The 18,203-nt window shown below is 38.6% G+C and overlaps 1 protein-coding gene across 1 annotated transcript; it reads right to left on the reverse strand.

Moving 5' to 3' along the window:
- Positions 1 to 16,048: 16,048 nt before the first annotated feature.
- On the reverse strand, positions 16,049 to 17,971 carry LOC111901195 (vacuolar protein sorting-associated protein 53 A-like). Its single transcript, XM_052765070.1, has 6 exons — positions 17,923 to 17,971; positions 17,230 to 17,324; positions 17,056 to 17,112; positions 16,790 to 16,940; positions 16,642 to 16,712; positions 16,049 to 16,273 (listed from the first exon to the last, which is right to left on the reverse strand). The coding sequence occupies exons 1-6, from the start codon at positions 17,969 to 17,971 to the stop codon at positions 16,049 to 16,051; spliced, it is 648 nt and encodes a 215-aa protein (XP_052621030.1).
- Positions 17,972 to 18,203: the final 232 nt, after the last annotated feature.

Genomic DNA, 18,203 nt, shown 5'->3' on the forward strand with positions numbered 1-18,203 from the left:
CAGGGTTGGGCCTAGGGATAGGTCGGGATTCAAGTATAAGGAATGGAATTAGAGTTCGGAACCCCTAGAGGGCTAGAACAGTATGTATGAGAGAGATTCCTAGGAGGAATAGTTCGGAATGATATTTTGAGTGGTCCGGGGAGACTGAAGGCCGGTGGGCGTACCAGTCAGGCCGAAGGCTCAGAAAACGGTCCAGATAGGCTAAAGGCCCTGGAGGGCGGTCTAGACATGCTGAAGGTTCGGAGGGTGGTCCAGATTGGCTGAAGGCCTGGTAAGGAGGTCTAGTCATGCTGAAGACTCTATATGGGTTAGTGGATCGGTTCGAGGAAAGTGAGAAAAAGGCGTCACGATGGTACGATAATTGATATGGTCTGGCCCCAAGTATTGATCATGTTAGTGGAAGGCAGTGCATGGACCCGAGAGTCGTTGCAGGAAGAATCAGAGTTTGTGGAAGTTCGAGAATAGCAGCTGCTCTTCATGGACAATGTAGAGTAAAGTTTAGCTCAGTGGGACGTGCAAGTTCAGTAAGGGTTGTTGAGTGTATTTCCTGGAAGGGAAAGAAGCCTATGAGAAAGAGTTGGACTATATAGGGGGTTGATAGCAGTGTTTGGAGGAACCTGGGTCGTTTGAGACCAGGAACTGTATTGTGGGAGTATTAATCTGGGATGTGTTGCTGCCGGCTACGAGGACGAAGCCTAATTTAAGTGGGGGAGAATTGTAACATCCCAAATTCAGAATCAAGAGTTCAGGGGGGTAAAAGTGTAAGTTAGAAGAAAGGAACTCGGCGATTAGGAGCTGCAACTCGTTGAGTCTAAGCGGGTGTAAGGCACATGTAAGTGACTGGACTCGCCGAGTCAGAGGCTAGACTTGACGAGTCTGTGCTAGAATGAGAAACCCTAATTTCTGGGGTTTGCACCCTATATAAGGAACCTTAAGCCCCACCCCAGCCTCAAACCATCATTTTCAAACCCTGATTTGAGAGTGAGAGGGATTTAAGTGTTTTGTGGAGCTTGGAGAAGAAGGATACTTGAAGCAAGAGTTGGTGGGATCATAGAGGAGCAAAGTGGAACTGATTTCCTTGCTTGTTGGCATCAGATTAAAGGTAATAAGCTGTTGCCTTGGCTTGGTTGTGCTTAGTTTGTTCATGAATGAAGTTTTATGGCCAAATTGTCATATATGAGTCTCTTTTCGAGTTTTGGGTTCAGATCTGTGGTTGCTACTACAGATCTAGATTGGTCTTGACTCATGAATCTGTAAAGTGATAGCTTGGGGGCTTGTTTGAGAGTGTCCTTGCCTTAAACCTTCATTTTAGCTTGTTTAGAGCTTGTTAAACCTTGCATGCACGTAAAGTTGGAAACTTTACGTGTGAATCTGGCCCTAGGAGTCCAGATCTATGTATTGGAAGCATTGGAATGGCCTGAAATCGTCTGGATGAAGATGTCACGTCTGGACTTTGCGAGTCACATGGGTGCACTCGACGAGTTGTATGAATATGTGAATGGACTCGGCGAGTTGGAAGCACAACTCGGCGAGTCTGTTGAAGATTGCCTTGGACTCGGCGAGTCTGGTCATAAGGTCCTAACCTTTTTGGTTGAGTGGTGAATCGGTGAGTCGAGGGACGACTCGGTGAGTTAAGCAGGAAGTGACTCAGAGTTGGTTGGACTCAGCGAGTCTTGGGGCGACTCGGCGAGTTGAGTCATGGATTGGGAGTTTTTGAGTATAGGGACTTGACGAGTCAGTGGGTTGACTCGGCGAGTAGAGTCAGTCAGGAAGGTAGACTTTGACTGAGGACTTTGACTTTGACTAAGAGTTGGCCAGTTGACTTCTAGGGGTATTTTGGTAATTATTAGTATTTATTGAGTTCACTCTTTTGGTATTATCAGTGGTGGAGTTCGTGTCAGAGGTTGGAGCAGCGTGATCTTATCTTTTCAGTCAGCAGTTGCGAGGTGAGTTATCCTCACTATATCAACAGGGTCTAAGGCATCAAGGCCGACCCTTTATCGGATGGAAATCCGGGTAGTTGTTTGTTATGTTATTGCTTTGTTATGTTCGCATCCTGGTAGTTAGGATGGTGTATGTTAGAGACCTGGTAGGGTCGGTATCCTGGTTTATAGGATGATGTTATGCTAGTGAGCGGTTAGGTCGGAATCCTGGTAGGGATATGCTATGTATGTGATCTGCTAAGATCGGTTTGATTAGTTGTGAATTGATATATGATTATATGTTTATGTGCACGTGGTTGTTGGACTGGGGTTGGGTTGAGGTGGGTCCTGCTTTGTGCTGTAGGCCAACATACCCTGGGTGGACCGGTTATCCCGAAGGCCCAACGATCGGTCCGGATAGACTGTTGGCCCCAAGAGGGCGGACCAGACGTGCATAGGCTCGGGGAGTGGACCAGGCCGACTACAGGCCCGGTGCGGGCGGATCAGTCGTACTGTAGACTCAGAGAGTGGACCAGGTGGATTGAAGGCCCAGTACGGGCGGACCAATCACACACTAAACTCAGTGTATATGGCTAGACTCAGAGGGTGGACCAGGTGGACTGTAGGCCCGGTGCGGCGGACCAGTCACACAGTAGACCCGAAGTGCATGGCTGTTCTGTTATGTTATGTTGTGATATGTTATGTGTATGGTATATGTGTTTGGTATTTTTTTTTTGGGGGGGTGGGGTATCTCACTAAGCTTTCGGGCCTACAGTTGTGGTTTAACGTTTCAGGTACATCAGGAGACCGTGGCAAGGCAAAGAGGTGATCGTACCACTCCTCATGTTTATGTTTTATGATATGGTTCTGGGAATACTCTAATAATAAATGTATTGAAAACCTTTTTGTAATAACTTAATGACATTGGGTGGTTTTTGAAAAGTTTAAATTGGTTGGAATTTTTAGAGCGTTACAACTTGCATGGATTGTCCTTGGAGTTTTTAACCCATGGATCCTATGGAAATGAAAGGTCATGGGTATTAGGCTTTACATGGATGAAACCCTAATCCTCCATACTATACAAAGAGGTCTTTGGCACATGAAATGAAACTAGTGTGTAAGGATATTAGAGTGGCCCAATTTATAGTGTGCTTACTATTCTCTCAATTTTCCAAGGGGATTTTGGTGATTTGAGATTCCACTTGAGGCTTCGACACTATTGGGGCTAATATCTTAAAGTTCAAGACTTCAAGCCACATCTAAAGGTATGTTATCTAACTAGGCTTTTGTAGTATAGTTGCTTCATATTATAATAGTTAGGATAAAACCTTGGAATATTGAGCTTTTGCATGTATAATAGAGAAAACATAGATCCAAGGTTTATAGGGTTTCATGTACACCATAGGAGTGTTAGAATGCTCAAAATCCATCAGTGGTATCAGAGCCTAGGCTTGTTTTCAATTATACTTGATGCTATTTGCAAGAAAACTCATTTTTTTGGAATCTTCCAGTTCACCACGAGGTTGTGACTGTTCAGTGATTTTTTTTAGTTTTTTGGCCTGTTTTGGATTAGAGTCATTACCACAAAGTATTTTTTTTTCATAAAACTTAATATTGATGTTACGGTAATGTTTATTCTCATCCAAATAAATGATGATTGTTAAAGTTTCAAGACTTGTTTTAGTTTATGTGATTAGCTAAGTTCTTGAAAATTGTTGATATAAATTATCTTCACTTATGAGTTTGATCTTGTTTATAGAAAAATTACTTGATTATTGTGTTAGTTGGTAATTTGATCTTAATGGTTTTTATGAACTCCATAACTTGTCCACAAGTTATGGAAAATGAAGAGTTTTTCTTTTAAAGTGTCATTAAAAGTCATAGGTTATGAAAATAGAAGAGTCTCTAATTTTAGTGTCATCATAAAATGTTTTTTATGTCTTCCATAACTTGTAACTTGTCCTCAAGTTATGGAACTTGAAAAGTTTTCATAAAAACCATATTAAACTCATAAGTTATGGAAACCAAAAGTTTTTGAATTGTTCAAAACTTTCCCTCAAGTTTTGGAATTTCTAAAGTCTCACACACACTTTAATTCCAAACCTTAGAGTTTCAAAAGTAAAATTTCAACCCTTATAATTTGTCACACCCCGAAAACCAAAGGCGGAAACGTTCCCGGGGTTGACTCCACGTTGAGTATCAAATCCAATGCACATAGTAAAACAGTAATCACAAAACATTACATTACATAATATTGTTTACATTTGATTGAAAGTAAATTTGTACATGTATTATACATATGATATATAAACAAAAGTAAAGACGAGTCTTCGGGACGCTCCGTCTTCTCCAAAAGGTTGCGGTGTACCTGTCTAACGTTGACCTGAGAATACAAGCAGTTTGAAAATCAGCATAAAGCTGGTGAGTTCATAAGCAGTTTAGTTTTGAAAAGACGAGTTCCTTAACGTTCAAGAAAAGATGTTGATGAAGAAAATCCCATATTTTCTTATTGAAAACAGTTTAGTTATCCTTTGATATAATTTCGAAAACGGTTGGTTATGACATTCCAGGAAAATCCCATATTTTCCTTATAGTTATAGTTATTCGTTTGTTTCTTTATTCGATTATGTGCTGTTGTGTTATCCAGGAAAATCCCATATTTTCCTATGTGTTGAGTTGACTATTCGTATCTAGGTTCGTTACTAACTGTTATGTTATCCCAGGAAAATCCCATATTTTCCTATATGCTGAGTTGTCTATTCGTATCTATTTGATACTAGGTATTACCATGTGTATAATATTAGGTAAGTATTCTAACCCTTAGTTATTTTACCTTTGGATGGCTACTATCTATTGACTTAGTTGTATTTTCGAAGATTTGGAACCACACAGAAGTGTACATTACAATATTTTCAAAGTTCTGTTAAGTTCCAAAAGAGTGCATTTCGTTATGTATTCGAAGCTCTGTCGACATTCTGAGGCGGATATATTCGAAACTCAGTAGAGGTCCAGAGGAGTATTTTCGTATTTGTTTTCGAAACTCTGGTGACACTCAGAGAGTACGGTATCTGTATATTCGAAGTCTAGTGTCAACCAAAGGCGTCACTTTGCATTCGTAGTCGGATTCGCATTCGCACTCGCATTCGTATTCCTAATCATATTCGTATTCGTATTTATAGTCATATTCGTATTCGCAATCGTATTCGTATTCGTATTCGTAGACATATTCGTATTCGTATTCGTATATTCGTATTCGTATTCGTATATTCGCATTCGTATTCGTATTTGTAGACATATTCGTATTCGCAATCGTATTCGTATTCGTATTCGTAGACATATTCGTATTCGTATTCGTATATTCATATTCGTATTCGTATATTCGCATTCGTATTTGTAGACATATTCGTATTCATATTCGTAGACATATTCATATTCGTATTCGTAGACATATTCGTATTTGTATTCGTATATTCGCATTCGTATTCGTATATTCGTATCTGATTACATTCATAATCGGATTCGTATTATTCTTATTAGTATGATTTCTTTATAATAGCAATATAGATCAAAGTACTTTTCAACAGAACTCTGTATTTAACCTGCAATTCGAAACATTAGTTGTCTAGATCTTTGGAAATTAAGACATTTAGAAACTGAAACCATTAAGTTGAAAATTCAATTTGAGTACAAGATACACTTGTACTTTTGCTTGTATTCCCCCCTGAAAACAGTTAAAAACAGTGAAAAAGAGTAGGGGTATGAACTCACCGGACGAGTAACGTGACGATTTCGGATGCTAAACTTGGGTCCGGGGCTTGTAAATACGCGAGGTTCCTAATTATAATATAAAGATACACATTTGTATCTAATTAGGACCTAGATTGATTGTTGGATATGGACAATTGCTTCAAGTCGCGAAAACACTCCGATACAAGTGTTTGGAGGGACCCGGGTGGCGTTTAAGGACGTGAAATGACACTAGGGACTTGGGACTTGAGTTTACTCCCCATGAGTAAACTAATATAAGAGTTTTGGTCTAAAAACACCCATTCCCCATGAGTTTACGGCCGTAAACTCATGGTGGGTGTGGTTTATGGTGCTAAATGACTTCTAACACTTAGGGGATAATTTCTAGACTTGGTTTAAGGACTTGAAATGATTTTAAATCACCAAAATGATTAATTTATGGGAGTTTACGGCCTAGTATAGGCTCCTGGCCGTAAACTCCTTAATCCTCATGAAAATGGTGTTAAATGTTGCTAAAACAAATCACATGTGATTCTAAAAAAATTCCACAAGCCTAAAAATGAGTTTATATGGGACATATGAGGGATTTATGGAGTTTACGGCCTATGAGACCCCCCTCATGGCCGTAAACTCTAATATATGGTGCTACAAGGTGTTTCAAGGTCTAAAACTTGCATAGAATGGCTTCTAAAATTCATCTAAAGGCTTTAGGGGTGTTTAGTTTGCATTCTAACACCAAGAATTTTGGAGTTTACGGCCCAAGAACAAGCCTTGGCCGTAAACTCTTAGAAATCCCATGAATGATGTGTTTAAGGCCCTTAAAGTATTTTTGGTTTGTCCCTTGATTTATTCCAAGGCTTTTGGTGGTGTTGGGTGGCTTTCTAACACCTTAGAATTGGATTTATGTCAAGTTTTGGGGAGTTTACGGCCCAAGCACTATCCTTGGCCGTAAACTCATCTAAATCCCCCAAAAATCATGTTTCAAGTGTCCAAATGCTAAAACCAAGGTCCTATAATTCATATCTAAGCCATAGAATTGATTTGGAAGGGTTTAAGGGCATGAAAAACCCCATTAACATGAGTTTACGGCCCAAGCTTATGACTGTTGGATAAGGTGTCTAAGTCCATAACTTATTTGGTATATACTTGACCCGACCGGCATGGTCCATTTGGGTTGCATCTCATCCAAACTATTATGGATAATTTTATGAGAGTTATACACATATGTTTATTAATATATTATGAGATATAATATATTAATATGGAGTTACGTTATTTAATTAGTTTTAGTCTTAAATTAATTATGGATTAATTTAGAGATTAAAAGAATACTAATTAAATTATGGGCTATTTGTTTTATATAGTGTGGGCTAATACTCATTTGTTAATGGGCTAGGCTTATGTGGAAGTCCATGGATGATCCATGGAGCTTTTAACCCATGGATCCTTGGTATAGGAAAAGACATGGGTTATTAGGGTTTCACCCTAACCATGCATACTATATAAGCATGCTTATGGAGCATGAAATTGAGCCTAAGATAGCCTAAGAGAAAGCTAGTGTTCTAGTGTGTGTGTGCATGTGTGTGGCCGAAAATACAAGAGTGTGTATACTCTCTCAAAGTTTTCCAAGAGTTTGTGGTGTTTGTGATTCCATTTGAGGCATTCACACTATTGGTGCTTGGCCCTCAAACTCCTAAGAACCCAACACAACAAAGGTATGTAATCTCTTCTAACTCTTTTATGTTGAAATGTTCCCCATGCCATGTTAGATAGGTTATAAACCTTGGAAAATTATTATTTTGCATGTATTTAGACAAACATAGATCCAAGGTTTATTAGGGTTGCATGCACACTTAGGAAGTGTTAGATTGCTCAAAACCCAACAGTGGTATCAGAGCCTAGGCTTGCTTGTTTGATACTTGATGCAAAATAGTGAAAAAAGTCGAAATCGTTGCTGTCTGCATGCTAGACTCGCCGAGTCCATTGGGGGGACTCGCCGAGTCCAAGGCAAACTTCAACCTACTCGACGAGTCCGTTCATGCACTCGGCGAGTAGGATCGAAAGAATGCAGAACCTCGACTTTTGCTGCTGGAAATGGACTGGAAACATTACCCTAAATTGTTTTGGTGTTGTAAAACTTATTTTAGTTGGTGTAATGGTTGTTCTAATCCATTTACAATAGCATATATCAAAAATCCATGATTTTATGTGTTCATATAATTCTTGAATTTTTGATGATCATGTTCATGTTCTTATGAATTTAGAAAATGATAGGAATTATTTGCTGAATTGTTTAGAATTAATTCTTAGTCATTTATGTGTTTTAATGGAGTCCATAATTTGTCCTCAAGTTATGGATTACCAAAGGTCACTTTCATTTAACACACACTTAAAACACATAAGTTACATGAAAATGAAGAGTCTTCATTTTTATGAACCTTTAATTCATAAGTTATGAAATGAAGGGTTTTGCAAAGTTACAAAACTTGTCCTCAAGTTTTGGAATTTGTAAAGTTTCACACACTTTAATAAACTTTAATTCCAAACCTTAGAGTTTTAATAGTTAAAATTCAACCCTTATACTATTTATAACATTAATGGTTAATTATTATATATATGTATAAGAATAAGTCGTTTTACCGTTAGTAGGCCTCATTCACGAAGCCGGTCTATAAGGTGGGTATAAGGTTGTTGCCTATAAAATGGCGACTTAATGGGTGTATACTCTCACCCACCGCTTGCTTGATCGGTGGAGGGTCGTTAGCCGAACGGGTAGAACAACGACTTTAAATCCTCATTAAAAGTATAATGAATATTATAAAATAACTAAACTCTTTTAATTCCCAATCTTAGTTATTTTAGGAAAATGTGAACATGGTGCTAATCCATGGAATTCACACTTTGTACCTTACCAAGTCGTTAGTGGAGCGTGTGTGGTTAACCGGCACACTAATTAGACTAGTAAGGATCACGAAGGGTAACTTAATGTTGTCATAGATCAATGGAGCGTGTGTGGTTAACCGGCACATTGATTAGGTGATAATATTAGGAGTACCAAGTGAGTTAGCATGGTTATTCACACCTTGTTTTGTGATCCTCGGCATCCCAGTCACAAAACTTGAAGGGCACAATCGAGATTGAAACATGCCATTGAAAAGTTCAATGAATCTCAAAAGAATCTAGGAATTTCAAATCCAATTAAACCTAATTAATCATTTCGTTTTCATGGTGGAAATTGGTGAATCGTCATTCGCCTACCTTTCAAATATATTATTACTTAGATTACGGCATCCCTCTTCTAAGTGTAATATATTGTGATTGGATCCTAGCCTTAATATTACATTTGGGTGTCTTATTAAGGATCCTAAATATCTAATCTAAACTTTCTTTCTTCTTTCAGATGTCTTCCAACACTAATGCTTCAGGCTCTAACCCAACTGGTTCTTTCTCTCTCATGAATCTTTGTGGGAGGGTCATCTTTGATGGTTCCAACTTCATGGATTGGATTAGGAACATCAGGTTGGTTACTCGTTACGAGGACAAGGAATATGTCCTCGATAAGGAGTTAAAAGAACTTGATGAGTCTACTGCTGCTCCTGAGGAGATCGCTGAATTCAGGACTCATGAGAGAGATGCTACTAAGGTGGCATGTATCATGATGGCCACGATGACAGCCGAGCTCCAAAAGTCATATGAAGATTTCTACCCTTTTGAGATGCACCAAGACTTGATGGAAAGGTACCATCAGAGTGCTCGTCAGGAGCGGTATGAAATAATCTCCTCCATAATAACTACCCGCATGAAGGACGGTGAATCCGTCACGAGCCACATGCAAAAGATGCAAAGGTATGTGGACCGTTTGCTGAAGCTGAATGTTAACATCCCCGAGGAGTTAGCAATTGACATCATTTTGCACTCCTTGCCTTCTTGTTATGATCATTTTCGAATGACATATCATATGAACAAGGAGGAAGTTACCCTCAGCAAACTTCAAGGACTCTTGAAGACCGCTGAAACCGGTCTTAAGGGTAAAGCGGTTGTTACCTCTACTACTCCTACTCCAACTTCTACCCCTGTTTTAGCTATTGGGCAAGGCAAAGGGAAAAAGAGGAAGCACCCTTCGAAGGGTACCAAGGGAAAGTCTCTTGAAGGCTCCTCATCCAAGACTAAGAACGGTTCTGTCACTCCTTCTGCCATTCCAAAGGATGCTGAATGCTTTTATTGCCATGAAAAGGCACACTGGAAGCGAAACTGCCCTAAGTACTTGCAGGATCTAAAGGATGGGAAAGTGAAACCCACCTATGCAGGTATTTACACTATATTGTCTAATTACTCAACATATTCTAACTCTTGGCTGCTTGATACAGGATGTGGTATTCACATATGTTCTGATTTGCAGGGCCTAAGAAGAAGTGAGGATGTGGAGCACGGGAAGATAAACTTAATCATGGGGAATAGGAAGGCTTCACCTGTTTCCAAGATTGGAGTTTATACTTTGTTGCTTAATAATGGGTTAAAATTAGATTTGAATAAATGTGTATACTCGTCTGAAATGGCGAGGAATATTATTTCTTTTCATGCTTTGTACAAACAAGGTTTTACCTTTTCGTTTGATAATGAATGTGGTGGTATTAATGCCTTCTTTAATAATGTGTTTTATTTTAAAGCATTACCTTGTGATGGCGTGTATGAAACTGTGTCGATTGTAGACAACTTAGGAAATAATGTGTTGTATATTGATTCTTCTACTAGCCTAGATAAAGCATCATTGTGGCATTGTCGTCTTGGACATATAAACAAGAAACGCATAGACCAACTCCAAAAGAGTGGAGTCTTGGAATCATTTGACCTCAAATCAGATGATAGTTGTGAATCTTGTCTACTTGGAAAAATGACAAAATCACCCTTCACTGGAACTTGTGAGAGGGGTGAAGGTTTGTTGGACCTAATACATACTGATGTATGTGGGCCATTCAAAACCGCCACAAGGGACGCTAATCGGTATTATGTGACTTTTATTGATGATTATAGTAGATATGGGTATGTCTACTTGATCAAACACAAGTCCGAAACCTTTGAAAGGTTTAAGGAATTCAAACAGGAAGTAGAAAATCAATTGGGCAGGAACATTAAGATGCTTCGATCCGATCGAGGTGGTGAGTATCTTAGTACCGAGTTCCTTGACTATCTTAAGGAGTGTGGGATTGTCTCACAATTGACTCCTCCCAGGACACCACAGCTGAATGGTGTAGCTGAGAGGCGTAATCGTACCTTGTTGGACATGGTTCGCTCTATGATGAGTCGAGTTTCGTTACCAATCTCTTTTTGGGGGTATGCCTTAGAGACTGCCGCCCATATCCTTAATCTAGTCCCTACAAAGAAGGTTACCAAAACACCTCATGAGATGTGGACTGGGAAGGTTCCCAATTTGGACCACATCAAAATTTGGGGTTGCGAAGCATTCGTGAGGCGTGAAACTCATGATAAGCTTGAACCCCGAAGTGAAAGGTGTATTTTCATCGGCTACCCACAGAAATCCTTCGGTTACCTTTTCTACAGACCCAGTGAGAATGTGGTCTTTGTAGCACGAAGAGGGATCTTTCGCGAGAAAGAATTTATAAGCCAAGGAGACAGTGGGAGGCAGATTGATCTTGAAGAAATTCAAGAATCAATTGGTGAAGGAACCTCAAACACTAGCAATCAACCTGAGGTAGAAACTCCTGTTGATCCAGCTGACGAGTCTGTACCTCCGAGACGTTCCACACGGGTTAGGAACACACCTTCGTTTTATTATGGTTTTCATATTACTACGGAAGGTGATACGTTTATTAGTGATAGTACACTAGTAAATTTGGATGAACCTAGCAGTGTTAAGGAAGCCATGGCAGGCCCGGAGTCTGCTAAATGGAAGGAGGCTATGGACAGCGAGATACAGTCCATGTATGACAATCAAGTTTGGAACTTGGTTGACAATGTACCAGGCCGTAAAACAGTCAGGTGCAAATGGATCTTCAAAAAGAAGACCGACATGGAAGGAAAAGTGCATACTTATAAGGCTCGACTGGTTGCGAAGGGTTTTACTCAGACTCAAGGTATTGATTATGATGAAACCTTCTCGCCGGTGGCCAAGATTAAGTCTATTAGGGTTATGTTAGCCATTGCAGCATTTCATGATTATGAAATATGGCAAATGGATGTCAAAACCGCTTTCCTTAATGGAAAGTTGGCTGAGGATGTGTACATGAATCAGCCAGAGGGTTTTGTCAATGCAGAGCACCCTAATAGAGTATGCAAGCTTAAGAAATCCATTTATGGATTAAAACAAGCATCTCGTAGCTGGAATCTTTGTTTTGATGAGAAGGTAAAAGAGTTTGGCTTCTTGAGAAGCGAAGATGAGTCTTGCGTGTATGTCAGAGCTAGTGGGAGTATAGTTAGCTTCTTGGTACTGTATGTGGATGACATACTACTCATAGGAAATGACATCCCAACCTTGCAGGAGGTTAAGTCCTGGCTTGGGAAGTGCTTTGCTATGAAGGACCTAGGGGAGGCTACCTATATCCTAGGGATAAGGATATTAAGAGAAAGGAGTAGAAGACTAATTGGACTTAGTCAGAGTATCTACTTGGATAAAGTGTTGAAAAGGTTCAACATGGAGAATTCCAAGAAAGGAGATTTACCGATCCAAAGCAATACCAAACTGAGTAAGACTCAGAGTCCGAGTACAGAGGCTGAGATAGCTGAAATGAGCCAATTACCATATGCTTCCGCAGTTGGCTCGATCATGTATGGTATGACTTGTACCCGTCCTGATGTGGCATTTGCTTTGAGCATGGTCAGCAGGTATCAGGGGAACCCTGGCAAGGCTCATTGGACCGCGGTAAAGAACATTCTCAAGTACCTGCGGAGGACTAAGGATTGGGTCCTTACCCTTGGTGGCAGTGATGACTTGAGAATATTAGGGTATAGTGATGCTGGTTTTCAGACTGATAGGGATAATTTCCGCTCTCAGTCGGGCTGGATCTTTACCTTAAATGGAGGGGCAATTTCTTGGAAGAGTTCCAAGCAGGAGACGGTGGCTGATTCGACTTGTGAATCAGAGTATATAGCAGCGAGTGAAGCAGCGAAGGAGGCGATATGGCTAAAGAACTTCATCGGAGACCTTGGAGTTGTACCAGCTATTAAGGAACCTATAGAAATTTTCTGTGACAACAATGCTGCGGTTATCTTAGCCAAGGAACCAAGAGATCATGGCAGATCCCGACACATTGACAGAAAATATCACTTCATAAGGCACAAGATTGAAGAAGGACTCCTTGTGACAAGGAGGATATCGTCAGATGAGAATCCTGCAGATCCCCTTACGAAGGGACTGACGAGGGTTAAGTATTTTCAGCATGCGAGACGCATCGGGCTGAGGGACGATATTAGTTTTACAGATTAGATAGTTTTCCTGAAACTTGTAAAATGTAATCGACGTTTGATGATGAATAAAATTTGTGATTTATTTATGAGTAAAGTGTTACTATCATTGTCAATTATTTACTATTGTTTCAGTTTTGCATGTTTTGACTTCCAGAATAATTAATTTGTTCAAACCTCCACAATCGATCATACGTCGGAAGTAGGTATGAATCAAGATTGTCATGAATTGGGTTTGTAGATGCCTTAAAGGTGTTTAGGCATGGCAATGGTTGCTGCAACATTCATGAGTACTCATAAGTTATGAGTATTGGTATAAACCCACGCTCACTTGTATCACTTCATGGAATTTATCTCGAGTGATCGTGAGACGATAACATCATATAAATCTTTAAACCTAGAGATATGAGTTGTTACCTATGAGTTGGTTGTGCATTGATTGCACGTAAACGCATCAGTAACTTGATGTTATAAAACGTGCCTTTGTGTACAATTCAATAAGTAGTAGAACAAGCATATCAGTCGAAGTTTATCTGTTCCTTCTAGAAATAGAAGCGATATCCGGGCCCCTCGATGATTTTGTGTTGACCCATATACCAGGCCTGGTCAGAACTAAACCGATGTGTTCAGTGAAGTTCTTCGTCAAACAAATCGGATAATCGAGAAACAACTGCTAGACAATAAGCAAGACATAGTTCCATGTGTTTGTCCGGCTGATATCATGAGAACAGAGGATTATGTGATCACTTATCTAAAATGGCGCTTCATAGTTCGACAGAGTCTTCATTGTTCGAGGGAGTTTTCGAGAGCTACGATTGTTGGTTGGTTCCTGAAGTTATAGGCAAATATAGTTATTAGACTTATCCAAGTGGGAGTCTGTTGGATAAGGTGTCTAAGTCCATAACTTATTTGGTATATACTTGACCCGACCGGCATGGTCCATTTGGGTTGCATCTCATCCAAACTATTATGGATAATTTTATGAGAGTTATACACATATGTTTATTAATATATTATGAGATATAATATATTAATATGGAGTTACGTTATTTAATTAGTTTTAGTCTTAAATTAATTATGGATTAATTTAGAGATTAAAAGAATACTAATTAAATTATGGGCTATTTGTTTTATATAGTGTGGGCTAATACTCATTTGTTAATGGGCTAGGCTTATGTGGAAGTCCATGGATGATCCATGGAGCTTTTAACCCATGGATCCTTGGTATAGGAAAAGACATGGGTTATTAGGGTTTCACCCTAACCATGCATACTATATAAGCATGCTTATGGAGCATGAAATTGAGCCTAAGATAGCCTAAGAGAAAGCTAGTGTTCTAGTGTGTGTGTGCATGTGTGTGGCCGAAAATACAAGAGTGTGTATACTCTCTCAAAGTTTTCCAAGAGTTTGTGGTGTTTGTGATTCCATTTGAGGCATTCACACTATTGGTGCTTGGCCCTCAAACTCCTAAGAACCCAACACAACAAAGGTATGTAATCTCTTCTAACTCTTTTATGTTGAAATGTTCCCCATGCCATGTTAGATAGGTTATAAACCTTGGAAAATTATTATTTTGCATGTATTTAGACAAACATAGATCCAAGGTTTATTAGGGTTGCATGCACACTTAGGAAGTGTTAGATTGCTCAAAACCCAACAATGACTTGGCCGTAAACTCCTTCAAATGGCTCAAAATCAAGGTTTTAAATGTTCCAAGTCCATATCTTGAAGTCCCTTAGCCATATCTAAAGTCCAAATGAGTTTAGGAAGGAGTTTAAGGGCTAAAAACCCTTCAAAATGGTGTTTACGGCCTAGGCAGCTTCCTGGGCCGTAAACTCACACATGAGGTCCAATTTCATGATTTAATGTCAAATTTGGAAGCTAAACATGCTATAGATTAAGGCTAGGAAGGTACCTTAAGGATTTGAAGCCTTAAAATTGAGTTTTGGACACTTAATCTTTGGATTTAGGAGAGAGGTTAGAGAGAGAGTAGAGAGAGAAGGAAAAAGCTTCAAATGAGTGCTTAAATATGTTTATATAGTTCCTAAAACTTAGACACGGTGGATTTCTACCCGATACCGGCCTTAAACGATGCTTTAGGCCGCACCCGATTGAGTTTCCGTCACCCGGCGGGGACGTTTCTAAAACTCATGTAACGATTGTTTCTGGGCTAATTCTTGAGTTCCTAAATGATTTGGACCCTCATTGAATAATAATAAACATATAATTTTTGTTAATTTAAACCCAAAAACGATATCGGGACATTTCGATCACCGACGGGTTATACGGGTAGAATGGGTTTTCGGCGATGAACAACTTCGGGTTGTTACATAATTAATAGTATTATAAGTTAATAATATGTATCACTACTAGAAAAACAGCCTTTTATGACGCTCATTGCGCGTCGTAAAGGGCTCAGACGACGCGCAAATGCGCGTCAAGGAAGGCCCTGTCATATTGAGAGACGACGCGCATTTACGACGCTCATTTACGACACGCAATTACGACGTGCGTTTACGACATTCAATGCGTATCAAGAAAGGCCCTGTCATAAAGGAGGACGACATGCATTCGCGTGTCGTAACCTTACGACGCGCGTGTTAATGACACGCAATGCGTATCAAGAAAGCCCCTGTCAAGAAAAGCCATGTCATAAATGAAGATGACACAGATTTTTACGTATCATAATTTTAAATGTTTAAAAAAAATATTATTTATAGATTTACTAATTTTCAAATTAAATTTGTATTTAGTGTCTGATAATAGAAAATAAAATATCATATACAAAAAATACAATCCATTGCATAAAATTTAATGTCATACAAATAATCGTTCCATGGAAAGATAAAACAAATCAATAGTTGTAACAAAAATTTACAAACTAATTAGATACAAGAAATATAAAAAAAATATACCCTCAAATGCTTTTCAAAGTCTAATCTCCATATCAGCACTTCAACTCACTTCTCCAGTTTGTCCTTAGGTTCTCTAAGTGCTCCAGCATCTCTTGCAGTTTCGAAGGCACAAAGAAGAACAAAACGTGATATTATTTTGCCACTTAGATGTTCTTCAGTGATGTGATGAGAATCATACCCCTTCAAAGGCACAAACTGCTTTCCTCTGTCCAAGCATCTGTTAAATGCTGCAACAAACTGCTTTCCTCTGTCTCTTTCCCTATACCTAAGCTGGGATAAAAGAAAGAAGGGTAAAAATGGAAATTAGACTTGCCAAGATAAAAACTAGTTGTAAAAATAACAACAAATTTACACACCTGGAGAAATCAGAATACACATGAGACTTGAGAATTTGTTTGATGTTCTTGAACTTATCTCTTAGCTCAGTGATCTTTGGGTTATCTCTGTAACCATCAAAATGACTACATAACTGGCTGATAGCCTAAAACACAAAAAATCATGTATATTAGACACTTCATTAGAAACAATTTTAACTTGGCTGTATAATTTAAATGGGTTGGAAAATTATAACATTCATTGAATACATGTTTTTGTTATTAACTTGTTAACAACTACCAATATACACACATCTTACATACCTCTAACTGTGCAGAAGCCTCTTTATATTGTCGTTTTGAAGCCATTACTTGAAGTTGTTCGATGGCAGACAATGTCATATTAAAATAGGGATAATTTTTTAATGCAATATTTAAAACATGACATATTTTTTGAACAAAAAAAACTGACCAAGCATATTAAGACGATGGAGGGCAGTGATTTTAGTTGTTATGTGTTTTTTTGCAAAATCCAGCTTTTTGATGTCACGACATATTTCCTGAACCATTGTTTCACTTTGTTCAGCTTTGGTTTTAATTTCTCTAACTTTATACATGAGTTCCTACAATTAATGATTACAATAGAGGCAACATAATGAGTTTGATTCACGGAAAAAAGAAAGTCTATTGATTTTTAGTATAAAAGAGACATAATTGACAACAAGAATCAACACAGACCTGAACAACACGTGTAGCTGCAGCCAAATCCTCCTTTGCCTTTGTACCTGAATTACTCTGGATATAACAATATCCATAAAAAAAGTGATGAGATTACACTCAACTCAATGAATGAATGACTACATTACCTAATCACACAGTCATTTGAAGGGGGGATATTATAAAGATAATCACCTGTTGACGGACAGCAGCAAGAATTTCTGTATCCACAACACGTATCTCATTGTGTACTTTTTGCATCAGTGGCTCCACACCTGATAAAGATGCTTCTGCATAGTGAATATTCCATAATGTGAAACTAAGAGAAATACTTACTAAAAGAAGATTCATCATAAAGATCAACATATATATGTAACTTGGGGTTATTGTACAATTGGACATCAAGTAATTTTATATGATAGACATTGCTTTGTAGGTGTAGGTGTGCCTACAAAATGATGAAGCATTCAACTTTTATAATTTCTAAATTCCTAAAGGAGTCTTAACTATTTTTATGTATATTACTTATTACTCTTTCGTAGACATATGCAGTACAATCACTCAAGGTCTAAATTGACATTTTCCATTTCTTGAATGTGGACCAAAGATGACTTCCATGTTCTGTTTTCATCCGCATAAACAACTTTACTCTTCAACTGTGCAATTCATGCCACCGAGTAGGCAAATATCTAGTTCTTCCATCATTGATATCAATTTTTCTGTCTACTTGCTAAAATGAAAGGGGCACTAATAAGAAAGTATAATCCAATCAAAATTCAAAATTGTTAGGTGTGTAATAAGCAACAGTTCTCTGCTGTCGGAACTTTTAAGAAGACAGTATATCACTATGATCTGATCTTGAATCTAGAGAAAGTGAGATAAACTGACCTATAGGGAACATTTGGTTGATGTAGTCCAAAGTACTCGACTTCTCCATTCTCTCTCTACTGAAAGCTCACCACTCCTCCAAACCTTGTTAAAACTATGTCGCTCTTTAATTACTTTAAGACATCCATCGGAACCTATAGAATTTTGTCACAAGATGAATTGTTAAAGGTCAAAGAAACATACAGATGCATAGGAAAAAAGAACTTACATAAGTATCAAGTTGTCTGATAAAACAAATCATTATCCATGTGTCAATACCAACTGTTGTTACATGAGAAAAT

The sequence above is a fragment of the Lactuca sativa genome, chromosome 6, assembly GCF_002870075.4.
Source record: "Lactuca sativa cultivar Salinas chromosome 6, Lsat_Salinas_v11, whole genome shotgun sequence".
NCBI classification, from domain to species: Eukaryota; Viridiplantae; Streptophyta; class Magnoliopsida; order Asterales; family Asteraceae; genus Lactuca; species Lactuca sativa.